The 14,757-nt window shown below is 55.0% G+C and overlaps 2 protein-coding genes and 2 pseudogenes across 2 annotated transcripts in view; all 4 read right to left on the reverse strand.

Moving 5' to 3' along the window:
- ROPN1L (rhophilin associated tail protein 1 like) overlaps window positions 1-3,920 on the reverse strand; it is a 5,077-nt gene extending 1,157 nt beyond the window's left edge. The window contains exons 1-3 of the mRNA XM_004698118.2: window positions 3,764-3,920; window positions 2,770-2,893; window positions 1,931-2,095 (exon numbers count right to left, since the gene is read on the reverse strand). Of these exons, the coding sequence (XP_004698175.1) occupies window positions 1,931-2,095; window positions 2,770-2,893; window positions 3,764-3,894 (420 nt within the window). The 5' untranslated portion in view covers window positions 3,895-3,920. The remainder of the gene's footprint in view (window positions 1-1,930; window positions 2,096-2,769; window positions 2,894-3,763) is intronic.
- Window positions 3,921-6,945: 3,025 nt separating this feature from the next.
- On the reverse strand, window positions 6,946-7,910 carry LOC123520880 (annotated as a pseudogene).
- Window positions 7,824-9,719, reverse strand: LOC101642511 (annotated as a pseudogene).
- Window positions 9,619-14,757, reverse strand: part of MARCHF6 (membrane associated ring-CH-type finger 6) — a 54,741-nt gene continuing 49,602 nt past the window's right edge. Inside the window, exons 23-26 of the mRNA XM_004698414.2 lie at window positions 13,755-13,844; window positions 13,307-13,439; window positions 10,824-10,959; window positions 9,619-10,436 (exon numbers count right to left, since the gene is read on the reverse strand). Of these exons, the coding sequence (XP_004698471.1) occupies window positions 10,346-10,436; window positions 10,824-10,959; window positions 13,307-13,439; window positions 13,755-13,844 (450 nt within the window). The 3' untranslated portion in view covers window positions 9,619-10,345. The remainder of the gene's footprint in view (window positions 10,437-10,823; window positions 10,960-13,306; window positions 13,440-13,754; window positions 13,845-14,757) is intronic.

Here is a 14,757-nt window from a genome sequence, read left to right on the forward strand (position 1 = left end):
GGGGGTGGTGGCGGCTGGAACACACAGGGGAGGGGGTGTTAAGGCCTCCAGTCTCCAGCACAGGGGGGCCCTCAGCCAGGCCCCAGGCATGTGGCCTGAGTAAGATGGGTGTTGACTGTGGGTAGGGACAGGCCCATCAACCCTGCGCGTGTCCCCAGGCCCAGCCCACATGGCTTGCTTCCAGAACACACACCAGTAGGCCTTAAGCTTGGCTCAGATTCCACGTCTAGCCCGCTCGCCCTGGTTGGTGGCCCATCCTGGCCAGTCCCGTCAGACACCACCCGCTGGGACGCCAGTCCTTGGGGCGACTCCCCACGCCCATCAGGAGGCGCCGGGTCCATGGCCTCACGGACCGGGTGATATAGAAATCCCACAAGGGCAGCCGCTCCCCCGTCCTGTCTACGAGGGGCCCTGTGCCACACCAGCCTGTGCACAGCTCCTGCCTGCCCTGTGCCCTCCTGGGGCCCCACCTGGCACCAGGTGGGTGGAAGAGGTTGTGGGGCATCGAGCATGGGTGCTGGGGGAATGAGGGGGCAAGCAAAAGTGGGGGTAGGAGCAGGGCCCATGGGGTTCTGAGAACCTCACAGATGGGAGCGGTGGGTCAGCTGGGCTGCGGGACGTGGTGATACGCAAGAGCTCCGCCCCGGGAAGGCGTGGTGACGTCCCTGGCTACGCTTTACAGACCATGAGGGTCAGTGCAAGTAGCTCCTGTACTGAAGGTCTCCCCAGCGCACTTCTCCGTCAGAGGCCACGGAGGCTGCCGCAGCCCCCACCCCGGGCACCCCAGGACCTGACTCCTCATCGACTGGGTGAAGGGGACACGGGACCCGCGGCTGAGCCCTACAGAGCCCGTCCTGGGTTAGCACAGGTCGCACAGCCCCCAGCAACCCTGGCCACGGGATGGAGATGCTCTGTGGTCAGTGTGTGCGGGTCCTGTCTGGAGGACACGTGGCCTCCTCCTCTCGGTAGTGGGGATCAGGGTCACCAAATCACACTCCCTCCAGCCTCCCCACCTGAGCAGCCATAGGGGCCGGCCATGAGAGAGAGAGAGAGCGTGTGTGTGCGTGTGCATGTGCGTGTGCGTGTGCGTGTGTGGGTGTGTGCGTGCGTGCGTGCGTGTGTGTGTGTGCATGTGTGTGTGTGTGTGTGTGTCCTCCTGACTCCTTAGCATGCGGCACTTACGCAGAGCCACGGAGCAGAGTGGGGAGGGAGCGTGCGCAGAGGTCCCAGCCTCAGTCACAGGCTAGGGCACCTGGAGGGGCTGGAGTGGTGACAAGTGGGCACACTTGCCATCCGGTGTGGGCACGCCCCCTGCCACCCCTACACGGGGAAACACACCTCTTTTGTTGGTCCACACCTGGGGCAGGTGAGCCTGCACACAGCCTCACAGCTCTCTTCCCCTCTGGGGGCCCCGCCCAAGGACAGCTGCCTAGGGGTGGCCTAGTGAGCTCTTCCTGTGCATGCGTTCTCGGTAACAGGAAGAACTAGATGGTGGCCGGCTACCATCTCTGACCACTCAGACTGGGACCACGAGAGAAGGTTCTGGACTGAGTGTGGGTTAAAGGTAGAACATGATTCTAATCCATGCAAAAGACCAGACTCTCTGGTGGGACAGAGACTGGCAGAGAACCCCAACTACGACTTAGTCTTCCATCAGACCCGGAGCAGAAGCCCTCCCAGGAGAGGGCTGGCAACCACACAACAGGCAGGCCGACGGAGAGAGCGGTGCCAGCCCAGAGCAACAGGCCCTGTCCCTCAAGAGGCCAGAGGGACAGCCGGGGGAGGAGGTGGGCACCTGGGTTAGCGGACGCGGGATTGCACAACCCCACACGGCCGTCTGACCAGGTGCTGGGCAGAAGCCCATGTCTGCTCTGCCGCCCCCTAGTCAGCCATCTATGGAATGAGGGGGCTGGAAGGAGCCTGCACGCACCCCACCCAGCGAGCTGCACCCTAGCGCCAGGAACTTGAGCCACTCTATGTCCTTCTCCATGGGGGGGTCCAGCCTCAGGAGCGCGTGGAACTTCTCGGTGGGCAGGCACAGGTTCCTCCACTTCTGCTCCAGGTCGTCCAGGTCCACCATGAGCTTGTGGCTGCACTGGGGAGGGAACAGGGGGGGCGGGGCAAGGCTCGTCAGAACGGGTGCCCAACTGGCACCTCTCTCTTCTCACGTCGTGGGTTCATTGAGTGGTGATGCAGCTGCCGGGCACCTTGCAGAGGTCCCTTGGAGGGACTGCAAAGCCCCCAATCCTCTAGGGTGGACACTGGTTGCCCCTGCCGGCCATGTGCCGAGGGCAGTCCTGGCTCCTTCCTAGGCCGAGTGGAGGGCTGCCCGTCTATCCCTCCAGGTCAGGGGCTTACACCTCAAGGAGGGACCTGCTCCTCATTTCAGGAGCAGCCCTGGTGGCAGAGTGGTTCAGTATTGGGCTGCAAGCTGCAAGGTCAGCAGTTTGCAACCACCAGTCACACCTGGGGAAAAAGATGAGGCAGTACATCCCCACAAAGAGTCCCGGAAACCCCTGTCCTAGCGGGTGGTTAGGAGTCAGAATCCACTCGATGGCAGCGAGTTTGTTCTGAGGTGGTGTACAGGGAGAAAGAGGAGGCTTTCTACCCCTGTAGAGAGTCACCATCTCAGAATGTCTCCAGAATCTGGTTTTCAAGACTCCAGAGGCCCCTGGCGTGGTTGTAAAGGTTGTAGGGGTGGTCTCTCATGGTCCAAACCCCACCTCCACCCCACTCCCTCCTCGGAACCGGCCGGAAGCTGCTGCCTACCTGCTTGTGTAGCACCTTCAGAAGCCCCTGCGTGAGGCCCGTGTCTGTCTTCTGGGTGGCCACTGGGATCTCGAGTCTGTCCTTCACAGGAAGGGGGTCCCCTCTGGACAGAGCTGAAAAATAGCTAAGACCAGCAGGCGGCCAGCCGTCAGAAGCTTGGTGGGTACTGTGGGGGCCCATCAACTGGGCATTGGGAGACCTGTCTCCCTGGAAGGGTCTGTGGTAGTTGGATGGCTGTATGTCAACTTGAATTTGTCTCAAAGTGTAGGGGTGATCTTCTCTCAGTGTGTTGGATGCCTCCTCCGGGGGCGTGGCCTTCTTATAAGGAGAAACTGGGAACCTCCCTCTCTCTCTGCCACTTTGCCTTCCTTCTCACTAGGACCTTCAATGGGACTCTGTCTGCCTCCGGGGGTGGCCCCCTGTGGGTTGCTCCACCCTGAGAGCTGTAGGCTCCCTGCCATGTTCCCACCAAGCTCAGATCCACACAGCTCTGCACCCACCGGCCTGTTTCCTGCTTCACCTCTCCATGTCACCAGCCATCAGGGACATGAGTCTGAAGAGGGCCCCGGCTAGGACTCAGGGACATGAGTCTGAAGAGGGCCCCAGACTTACGGACTCAGTTGGACTGAGCTGGTGTGCCTTTTTAACATAAGACGGCTGCTTGATATAAAGGCCTTGTACATCAATGATGTCACAGGTTCTGTTTCTGTAGACAACCTGGCCTGACACGGGGCCCCTCCTCTGGACATTGGGACTCGTCCTCCAGGAAGTGGGGGCCTGTCCCATGGAAGGGACCCCCCTCTCAGGACATTGAGAGTCTGCCCATTGGGCGGTGAGGGCCAGTCCCCCTGGAAGGGGCTCATCCTCTGGGCAGTGAGGCTTGTCTGTCCTCTAGACATTGGGAGCCTGTCTTCTGGGAAGCGAGGGCCTGTCCCCAGGAAGGAGCAATCCTCTGGACAGTGGACGCCTGTGCTGGTCTGGGCTGCCGGCTCACCCCGCGGACCACTGCAGCACGTCGGCCGGCTGCGTGCGGATGGCAGCCTTGGTGAACTGCTTCAGGATGTCAGGCAGCTCCGGAGGGATGTGGATCTGCTGCGCGCAGAACATGGTGTCTGGAAGCGGCATGGCGTCGGGACCAGGCTGGGAGGACCGAGGCTGCTGCTGGTGGGCAGGCAGGCGACGGTGCGGTCAGCCCTGGCCAGGGATCCACCCACCCCGTCACCCTTATTTTGAGGCTGGGCAATGGGGCCAGACCCCTCCATCCCGCCTACCACCCAGGTATAGGGTCTTAGTCTCAGGAAGAGGTTCAGGTGTCTGGCGACCCTCCCTGGGTTTGGAGCCAGGGTCCTGGATCCGGCTCAAGGTCAGCGTGTCCCTCCCCGGATTTGGGCTCCCGGTGGGGCTCGGGTTAGCGACCCGTTGGGGTCCGGGTCCGTCAGTGTGTCTGGAGGGGCACTCGGGGACGTCTCACCGCCTCCTTCTCCAGTTTAGTGGGGAATAGGGACCAACGGCCCCTTGGACGACACACCACAGTTGCCAGCCACAGCGCCCACTACTATTGTTGCTCATAGGTATCCAGGCAACCAGGACGCGCGAGGGCCACGCCCCCAGCGCCGCGCGCACTCCTTGGAGACTCCGTGCAGGCGCATCGGTGCAGTGGAGGCGGAGCCGCGTACGCTCACACGCTCTGCGCGGGCCGAGGCGGTGGGTAAAGCGCGCGCCTGCGCAGTGCGGCCCAGAGCGGTCCTCCACGCGGTTTGTTCCCCTTGAGTGGCTGCCCTAAGCTGTCCCGCTGATGAGATGCTCAGGCCTCGTGATCCCGGCTCCCGGCGCTCGGCTGGATGCTCGCCCCAAACAGAGGGCAGGGCTGCGGGGTCCACGCCGGACCTCCCGGGGCTCCAGCCCGCTGAAAGTGCGCACACGCGGGCACCAAGGGCACCCCAGATGCACCCGCCGAGTGCACATTTCATGTCCATAACCCCGTGCACACGCACCAAGCGCACACCCACGTCAGACCCGCACAGCAAGTCCCCAACCGCACATCCCCCAATACGCGACCCGCTAAAAGAACACCCATGTGCACCCCACAAATGTGCACCCCAAATACGCCCCAATTATACACCGCCTTACTTTGTTAGCTACTCCGTGTACAACCCTGGCGGGCCCTGCACCATCCTCACCATCTTGGTTAAGGGGGTGCCATGCTGGTTATCTGAGACTAGTGACCTAGAACTGGGACATCGGAGCTTTGTATTGGAGCTTAACCTCAGCCCTCGGTCTGCAGAAGGCCAGGAGGGACAATGAGGAGGATTTGAAGCACTTGCTGGTGAAGATGAAGGATTGCAGCCTTCCGTGTGGATTAAGATTCAATGTAGAGACCAAACGGTAACATCGTTGGTCAATGGAGACAAGGTTGAAGTTGTTGCGGATTGTCTCACTTGGAACCACAGCCAGTGCTCATGGAAACAGCAGTCTGGTGCTAATGGTCGCCCACAGTGGAATGCCATAACCTTGTGCTAATGGCCTCCCTCATTAATGTGCCTTCCTCATGTTTAAGACTTAATATATTAAGGCTCTCCTCGAATTGTATTTCAAGCTTGAAGTGTCTTGTGGACTTTGAAACAGTTTTTAGTAGCATGGCAGCATGCAAGCCCCCAGGGTGCAATAGTGACAGATGAGGGGGTGACGGTAATATGGGGGCATAAACAATCTAAGCCCAAGCCCACTGCAGTCAAGTTGGCCTTAACTCACAGTGACCCTACAGGGCAGAGGAGAATTTCCTTTTGGGGTATCAAGGGCTCAAGTAGGAAGAAAATGTTTTTAAAATGATGGCAATGTATGTGCTTGATACAATTGATGTATGGATTGCTGTAAAAGCCCCCAGTACGATGATTTATTTTTTTTAGAAAGTATTTAAATAGAGAGGCTATCCTGCCCTCTCTGCCTGCACTGTGCGTGGACCTGGCTGGTGAGATCATGGCCGTCCAGGAGCTCCATCTTGTTAGAAACCTCGAATCATGAAGGACAAGTGGAGGAAGAGAGCGCACAAGAGAAGAAAGGTGAGGCAGAGGTCCAAGTAAACCAACGGTGTGCACCCACAGAAGCCACGGCTGCAGGAAGATGGAGTGCCCGAGGCCGGGACACCGGTACAAGTTGCATGCTACCCTCTACGAACCTAGAACCGTGCAACCACCACAAGCAACTGAGACCCACCCTGTCACACCTAACCAGTCCGGCTTTCCTTTGGATTATTTGTTGGGGGTCGTACAGCTCTATCACGGTCTACGCATCCATCCATTGTGTCAAGCACATTTATACATTTGTTGTCATCATCTTAAAGTATTTTCTTTCTACTTGAAAAAAAATTTTTTTAAATAACCAGATCTATTTTTTTGTATTATAGGCCTGTTAGATTTTTCCACATCAGCCTGTGTAACTTGAGTAGGTAATGCATTTCTAGATACTCACTCATTTCTTCTGGATTCACAAATTTGTGGGAATACATATTTCTTTACAACACTGCGATTAAAAAAAAATCTGTTGGTTCTGTTGTAATGTCACCTATTTCATTTCTTATGATACTTGATTTTTCTCCTTTTTTTGGTAAGGTTTGCCAGTGGTTTATCGATCTTTTCAACAAACCAACTTCTTGCCTTGATTTTTAAATTATTTTTGCTCTGATCTTTAAAAATTTTAAGTAAAAAGACATTTATTGGGGCATATCCCGAGAAAGTCATTTTTATTAGATGAATTTCTTAGGTACTGTAATTTCAGTTAGTTTTGTAAAAAAAAAGAAAGAAAAAAAAAAAGCCTGCAGCCTCTCTTGTACTATTTTCCCCCAGACATTTATCCTACAGAATATAGGGCGACTACAGAGTGCTGCAGAGGTGGGTAGCAGAGACCTGAGAATTGCTGGCCTAGGTAGGGAGCAGTCCTACCTCAGCTCAACATAGGTTACAGTACTTACATATCATCATGACCAGATCAAAGATATTATTGGGGCTTACCACCTCAATATACAAATAAAACTTAGCCATCATGTCTAAAGGCAGACTATAGACCAGACACTGGTCAGTACTTTAGGGATAGACCATTTTTTGCTAACACGATCAAACCAGATCGTCAGGAGAGACGGGCCTGCACTTTGTTATGGCAAACGATGCCGGATGTCCCGGGTCACTGTAGGCTCTGCAGACCAGGTCGGTAGGTTGTTTTGTGATCTGCTCTCACTGTGGCACTCAGGAGGAACTTCAATTGTGGCAGGAACAGACTGTCTGGGGCCGCCAGGTAACCACCCAACTGAACCACTGCAGCCTTCAGTGCCACAGAATCTAGGACGGACAAATTAGCTAGAGAGCCCTGTTCAGGTTTATGTTGCTGTACATTATGCTGTACATGCTCATTTTTAAGTGTCCAAATAGGCTTCCATCTGAAACTAGCAGTGAACTCAAACAAACCTCATGTTGTCTTCATGATACACAGCGAACAGATCATGAAAGTGGCCTTGTCAGCTGTGCTTCGGTTGCTGGCTGATACGGTGCACGTCTGGAGGAGGGGACCGAAGGCACAACAAAACCTGCACAAAATCAGCCAGGCCAGAACTCAATGGCATCGCTGAAGAATCATGAGATGCCGAAACTCACAATGCGAGTGTGTCTGATTTAGTATAGGACTTGGCCCACGGTCAGGTGGAGGGAGTTCAACCTTGTCCATTAATTTACTTCCACGAAGACTCAAGCTACTGAAGAATCATTTGTTTGCTTAGCAAATGCACTTCTTCAATGGCAGTCAGCAAGGTGTTTGCAGTGTTCCCAACAATGCCACCACCTGTACGGTGGTAAAATCTGAAGAGTTAGAACTTTTATGTAATAAAATTGTTCTAGGTTCAGCAACTACTGCTTGCTCAATTCGAAGCTGTAGGGGCCTACACACACCCTCAGTGATAGGCCCAACAAGTTCTTGAATATTGTCCTCAACACCTTGTGCGGTGACAAGCTCTAAAAGGGCTTTGAGACGTTCCTTTTCGGAAGCAGTCGCGTGATGGAGCCAAGCTAGCCTACCTCCAACATACCTCTAGGGGCACAGGAGTGCCCTTCAGCGGGTCTGGGTGGTTCTTCCGGGGTCGGTCACACAGCGTCCATGGCCGGTCAGTACTGGGGATATGTCACATGATCCTTGTGCCAATGTCCGCATTCCCTTGGAGCCCATCAGTCAAGTCTTCGTAAGCTGCTCCTTGAAGAAGGCGATCAGCTCCATTGTGGATCCGTTTCACACTTCCCCATGCTTTGAAAAAACCCTGAGTAACAGGCCCTGCTCTTGTGCCTCAGGGAAGACCCATTTCATCAGGAGACTGCTGGAACTTGGATAAGAAGGCATCTACGGCTTGTGCTCTGATCTCCTGACCGTCAGCTCTGGGGTTTTCACTATTAGCTCCCGAGTCAGTTCTTCTGCGGACTATAAACCACTTGTCCTATCCTGACAAGTTGCTCGTTGTGCGGACGTCTTCATTTATGCTTTAGAGTTCCTCTTTCACTTCCTTGAACACATGTACAAGTTCCTGGTTCATGGGGAGACTTCTGCATTCAATATCCCCACCTACATTTCTTCAAGTTCACAAACTATCTCCAACAGCACAAGTTCAAAGTTCCTTGAGATTTCCAGCATCTCCTTGCCGTCCAGCTGCGTCTCCAGGATCTCAGGCGCTTCAGGGACAGCAGGCGGCTGCTCTGCCCCGACGTCCCGCTGGCCCCATTAGTCAGGCTGTTGGCAGCCAACGGGGACAGTGGCGACTACTTCTTGGATGGCCTTGGCCGTAGCATCTGTATCATCCACTACTGCAGGGCAACCACCTCAACCCACAGAGGGGTCTGTGCCGGCATTGTTATTTTTCCCTCTGATCTTTACTATGTTCTTCTTGTGTCTCGGGGTTTGTTTGGCTGGTCTTGTTCCAATTGTTGTGGTTGATGTGTTGAGGCATTTAATTCTTCCTTGTGGCTACTTATTTTGCAATAGCTTCAAGAAAACAGGAAACCCCACTGGTGAGAAAAAGGCCAAGGTACGGAGGAATTGTATCCCAACATCACCATACACCGGCTCGCTCTTCCAGGGAGCAAGGTTTGCCTCAGGGGGATTTTGTTGGGAACTTTGTCCCATCCACCCTCCATCCCCAATCTTGCTCCTCCAGACTTCTTTCTGTTCCTAAAATTCAAGGACAATATAAAAACACAACTGAAGTCCCTGGAGGGAGTCCAAATCACCGTGTTGACGAGGCATAAATTCAACAGCACAGAATTCTTCCGAGTATGGTGAGGAAGAGGGGGACACCAGCCTTGAGGAAGAGCAGCAGGCTCCACACACTGGCCTCTCTGGTCTTGCAGGGCACTCTGCCTCTCCCTGGACCAGTGGATAGCTCTGCAGGTTGCTAGTGCAGCCGGGTCCTGCACCAGCTCGCTTCCATCCTTCCTCTGGGGCTGCTCGAGGGAGAAGCGCTGGCACGCAACACAACCAGAAGGCGTTGACTGGCAGCTGCACTGGCGTTGCCACAACTCTTCACAGGTCGTCTCCGATCTGAACACTCAATGTAGTCTCTGATGGCTGCTGTAGCCCTGTGGTCCTCCTGTGCTGTGGACATTTCCAGGCTCCGCCCTCACGCTGTGCATGGAAGACTGGGACCCACACACCTCCTGTCCCCAGTTCTCGGAGCCTCGAGCTGGGAGCGCTGGACATACAGAAATCCGGTCCTCAGTGTCCGGGCCACTGAAAGGTGCAACAGTTTCCCATGCTCCCCCCGCACCTCCCAACCCCCGAGCCTCACCCTGCCGGCTCCCTTTTCTGCACAGACAAAATGGAGAAGATTTGATTTGCAGCTTTATTCTGTAAACGAAAGCTTTGGAAACGTTGGGATTCACAGATGGAACACCATGACGCGTGGCCAGCGGGCCAGACGCCATCACGGCACAGTGACCCTGTAGGATTTCTGGCTACTGCTGCCCAAGGGAGAAAAGGCAGCGGGGAGGGGCACTGATGACCTTGCCCCGGACGTCTCTTTCTTCTAAGCATGAACACGCCCCAACAAGCAAGGAACCCGACTCCCAATGCTGATCACAGGAATATCAAATTATCAAAATCAAAAATAATCTCCTCACCTAGCACAAGACACTATACAGTATTACAAACACGACACATGGAAAACATCAGGCAGTAGAAAATGTACAACAACTTTGGTGTCATACAAACAACTTCCCGACACTGGCGGTGATGTGCGGCTGAGGACGCCGCTCCCCCACACGCTGCTTGGCACGCTCCTGTCAAGATCACAGCAGGTCCACGTAAAGTGACACTGGGTTTAATAAATTAATAGACACTGTTGGGGGTGCACGCTGGCTGCGCCGCGCTGGTCCAGGAGGCCCTAGCTGGCACCCACAGCCGCAGTGTGGCGTCCAGGTGAGGGGGCGCAGTGGCCGCTCCTCGGGCTGAGAGGGCTTGGCGAGCACACACAACTGCCACCGCAGGTCTCCACAGGGAGCAGTCCACAGGAGAGGGCACAGAGAGGCTGGGGCAGGAGCTGGGACGGCACTTATTCCTGCGAGGGTGGTGGTGGGGGCGGCGAGGTGCCCGGCTTGCCTGACTTCCGCTCATAGTTCACGAGCCGCTGACCCACAAGGTACCTGGGAGACAGACAGTGGGGATGGGTTTAATGCAGGCACGCCCGAGGGGCACGCGGGCGGGGGCTCTGGGCTATGCAGACCAATCATCCCGGGTGTGGGAGGCAGGAAGTGCCGATCCACAATGTGTGTGTGTGTGGGAGGGTGGGGGGTGGTGGTGAGGGTGAGGGCTCCCTGGGCACAGCAGTGTCTCAAGGTCACACGCCCACCCGCCTTCCTCCCCCGCGTGCGACCCTGCAGGAAGAACAGATGCTCCCCAGGGTTCCCCAAGCTGCCATGCCACCTTGACAGCTAGCCTCCTCCCCCGCCTCCTCCCAGGAGCGGCGGGTGGGTGTGTGGACCTCCGGCCCTCAGGTTGAGCCCCTAGGGCTCCTTGGGGAGAGGACTTACTTGTCGTTTTTAATGTGCTCATAGAGGCGCTTGAACTGGCGGACCTGGAAGGACAGGATGCCCGCCAGGACGGCGACCATCAGCAGGAAGGGGTAGATGCGCCGCTGCACCAGGTTCTGCATCTCCTCCGTGACACCTGCGGGGACGAGGGCTCATTAGGGCGGGGTCTGCACATGCCCACTGCAGTGGAGTGGTGCTGGCAGGTGCACAGTGAGGGGCGGGGCGGGAGCGCAGGCACGTGCAGGTATGGAGGAAGCTGTGTGGACACATGCTGTCCTACTAACAGAGCCCATGCCCTGCTGTCCAGTCAGCGGGCTCCGAGGGAACCGTGTTCCTCCGAGCTTCAGGGAGGAAAACAAGACCCTCCCACCTGGACCCAGGGACAGCATCCAGATAAACAGGAGAAGGACCCACGCTTCCAAGGACTCCGTCTTGCTTGGATCCACAATCGATGCAGATGGAAGCAGCAGGTAAGGACTCAAAGGCAAATATAAAAATGGCAACAGCAGAGAGGGCGCGTCCACACAGAAATGATGCCATTATCAGTGTGAGGCGACATGTGAATGGAGAAAACCCTGATCTAATATGCTCGTTGCCTCAGGAAGCATTGAGAACAGTTATGTTAACCTTACAATGGCGTGAAATCCAACACATCAGGGTCTTCTTACTTGAAATAATGTCCCAATGTCCTCATCCCTCATACATGTCATAAGGGCACACATAAGAAAATCCAAAATTAGGGGGGGTGTTGTTACAGTGGGGGGTGGGGGTAAAAGGGAGACGATGTCAAGGAATCCAGGAAGAAAAATAATGTTTGGAAACTGATTGTGGTCGCAACTGTACAATTCTGCAAGATGTGATTGAACTACGGAACTATGTATGTATTAACTCCCAATTAATCATACATTTAAATAAAGAACTCAAAGGACACGTTGCACAGGGTAAAACTGTTGCAAGTGACCTCTATAAAGTGTTGAAAAGCAAGGATGTCACCTGGAGGCCCAAGGTGCACCTGACCAAGCCCACTGCTTCCTGTGTGCATGCAAGCTGGGTCCTGAACACAGGAGACGGAAGAGGATCCGGCGTGCGTCTGAACTGTAGTGCGGGGGAAGAGTATTCCCAGTGCCTGGGCCTGCCATGACAACCAACCCATGGGTCTTGGGAGAAGTACAGCCAGAATGTTCCTTAGAAGCAGGAGGGCTGTCAGGAGACCAGCCCCTGGAGAAGGACAGCGTGCTTGGTGAAGTGGAGGGGCAGCGAAAGAGAGGCAGGCCCTGGACAAGGTGCAGTGACACTGTGGCTGCCACCCTGCGCTCAATGGTAAGCATGGTGGCGAGGATGGTGCGGGGCCGGAAGGGTTGCTGTGAGCTGGAACAGACTCAGTGGCACCCAGCAACAACAGGGACAGAAAAGTCCCGCTGGTCACAGCTGGGGCTATGCAGTGGATCACTGTACTTTCTGTCTGTGGGTTGTACACCTGTGAACAGGTGAACTGGCTAATGTGTGACACTTAACAGCAACGACACAGAACAGTTGCTGAGGCGGCGGATGCACAACCGGGCACCTCATGAGACTTGGGTCTTTGTTTTGGAGCTTTAGGGTCCTGGCTACCTCCCACTTAAACGGGTGATCATCATGGCTAGTCCATCCCCTAGTCCCATGCCTGGGGAGAAGCTAGCAAGCAGGCACCAGTCACCGGGCTGCACCTCCTCAGGCAGGGAGTAGTGGAGGCGCGGCTGACTGCCCCCATGAAGGTGGCCTCCTGGGCCACCAGCCCAGAACTGGACAGTGCCTGGTCACCACTACTCAACAATCTCATCAACGATTCCACGGAAGAATCTTATCAAGAGGGGGAATGCATAGCATGCTCCAGCTCTCCTGGCTTCCACACTTTGGGGAGCCACGGAGGGTGGCTGAACCCCCGAACGATTGCTCTGAGATGGTCTTGAACCCGTGAACCAGAAATGTCCCATGAAGCCTTCCTAGTGACCAAACCACAGTCTACTTTGATTAGTCAGAACGGTCCGCCTTCAGCACCGGCTCTTTGAGGGGATGGCACTGACAACAGCTACCTGAGTGGTCTAGCCGAGAGTGGAGGGGCAGGCAGGGACACAGGTCGATGGAAGGACGTCCCAGACAAGGAGGTGGAGAATGAGTGCCGACCTCCAAGGATGGCACCAATGTCACCGTACATGTAGATAGAGGATGAATTGGTGCATATTTTGCCATATATGTTCTCAAAAGAGAATAAAATAAATAAAATTTAGAGGAAAAAGAAATCAAAACCTTCATTCCAGGAAGTCTAGATGATCGATCACGCCGACAACTGAGTCCTGGGCCTTTTCCCCAGATGCTTTTTGAACTCCCCTCACATTTGCAACAAATCCCGTTTGGGCTGGATTTGCACCCACAGATAAGGAATGGCATAGCAGCCTGAGACATGGGGACCTCGAGGGCCACCCCCGCCCGTGCAGTGGCCTCACCAAGCAGTGGCACGACGCCCGCCGCGATGACGTAGGGCACACACAGGGAGAGCAGGAGCACACAGATGACGGGGGCCGCCAGCTTGCGGATGATGTAGTGCAGGTCGATGTTGCGGATGCCGTTGGCGTACACCTGCATGTGGGGGAGAGCCGTCAGAGGCAGGGCACTGGGCAAGGCCTGCAGGGCCCTCGCCTGCAAGGCACATTCTGGACCAGCAGCCTCGCGGGTGTGGTGCTGCAAGCCTGGAGAGCGCACCCTAGGGACTTGGACTGCAGCCTGCCTCTGCTTCGCAAGACGCTCTCAATGGGAAGTGACTGGCTAAGCTTCACCCAGACTTGGGGGGGCTGTGTTTAATCCCCAGGGCACCAGGCAAGGCGCCTGTTCTAAGAGGAGGAGGAGGAACTGGAGAAGCTCCCCCAGGCCACCTGGCCCACCCGAGTGTCCTACCTGCTCAATGACTGTCTTCAGCCACCACTGAGGACCCATGAGGGTGATGGCTGCGATGATCTTGGCATGCAGGACCCCCAGCGCCCAGTCCTGGAGAGCAGAAACATCCAGAGGGCAGTTTGTGGCAGGGACACGCCGGCCCAGAGGCATGCGTTCTCCTCACTCCCTCATCTCTAACAGGCTTGGCAGGATCAGGGACAATGTTAGTGGGGCAATCTGGAGATGTCCCTCCACTGTTCTAGCACAGGTCTTGCTCAGCAAAGCAAAGGGGCAGCCAATATCCTCAAAATGCATAAATCCCTACAACTTAAGCAACAGAATGACAGACCACCTAATACATAAATGGGAAAAGGGCTTAAACAGACTTTTTGCTGAAATGGATATTGAAATGGTCAACAAACAACTTAATGATCAGCAACTTAAAAAAACAAACAGCCTTTGAGTGGATTCTGACTCACAGTGACCCTACAGGACCGAGCAGAGATGTCCCTGTGGGTTTCCAAGGCTGTAGCTCTTCAGGGAAGCAAGGTCTCACCTCTCCCCCGTCAGACTTAAAGAGTAACCATGTCCTATTGTGTGCCACAACAGGGCGAGCCTCAAAAGCATCATGCTGAGCGTATCAAAGGACAAATGGTACGTGACACCCCACTGGTATGAAATCAGCACATCACAGAAAGCAAAGGAGCCTGGTGGCTGCGGGCAGTGAGTCCCTGATGGGCCGTTGTGTGGAATGACTGGAAAGGACCATGGCAAAGCCCCACTATGCGAACAACGCCGGCCACATTTCAGAATCGTACACGCGCTTGAGATGCCTGGATTTGTTACATGTATACATCTCCATGGCAGTTCTTTTTTTTTAATTAATTTATTTATTTTGAAAACATAGTGTTTGTTTTTTTTTCTTTTTCTTTCTTTTTTTTAACACTTTATTAGGGGCTCATACAACTGTTATCCCAATCCATACACACATCAATTGTGTAAAGCGCATTTGTACATCGTTTCT

This window comes from Echinops telfairi, unplaced genomic scaffold (genome assembly GCF_000313985.2).
Source record: "Echinops telfairi isolate 266 unplaced genomic scaffold, ASM31398v2 ScPeMD7_7469;HRSCAF=8507_1, whole genome shotgun sequence".
Lineage (NCBI taxonomy): Eukaryota > Metazoa > Chordata > Mammalia > Afrosoricida > Tenrecidae > Echinops > Echinops telfairi.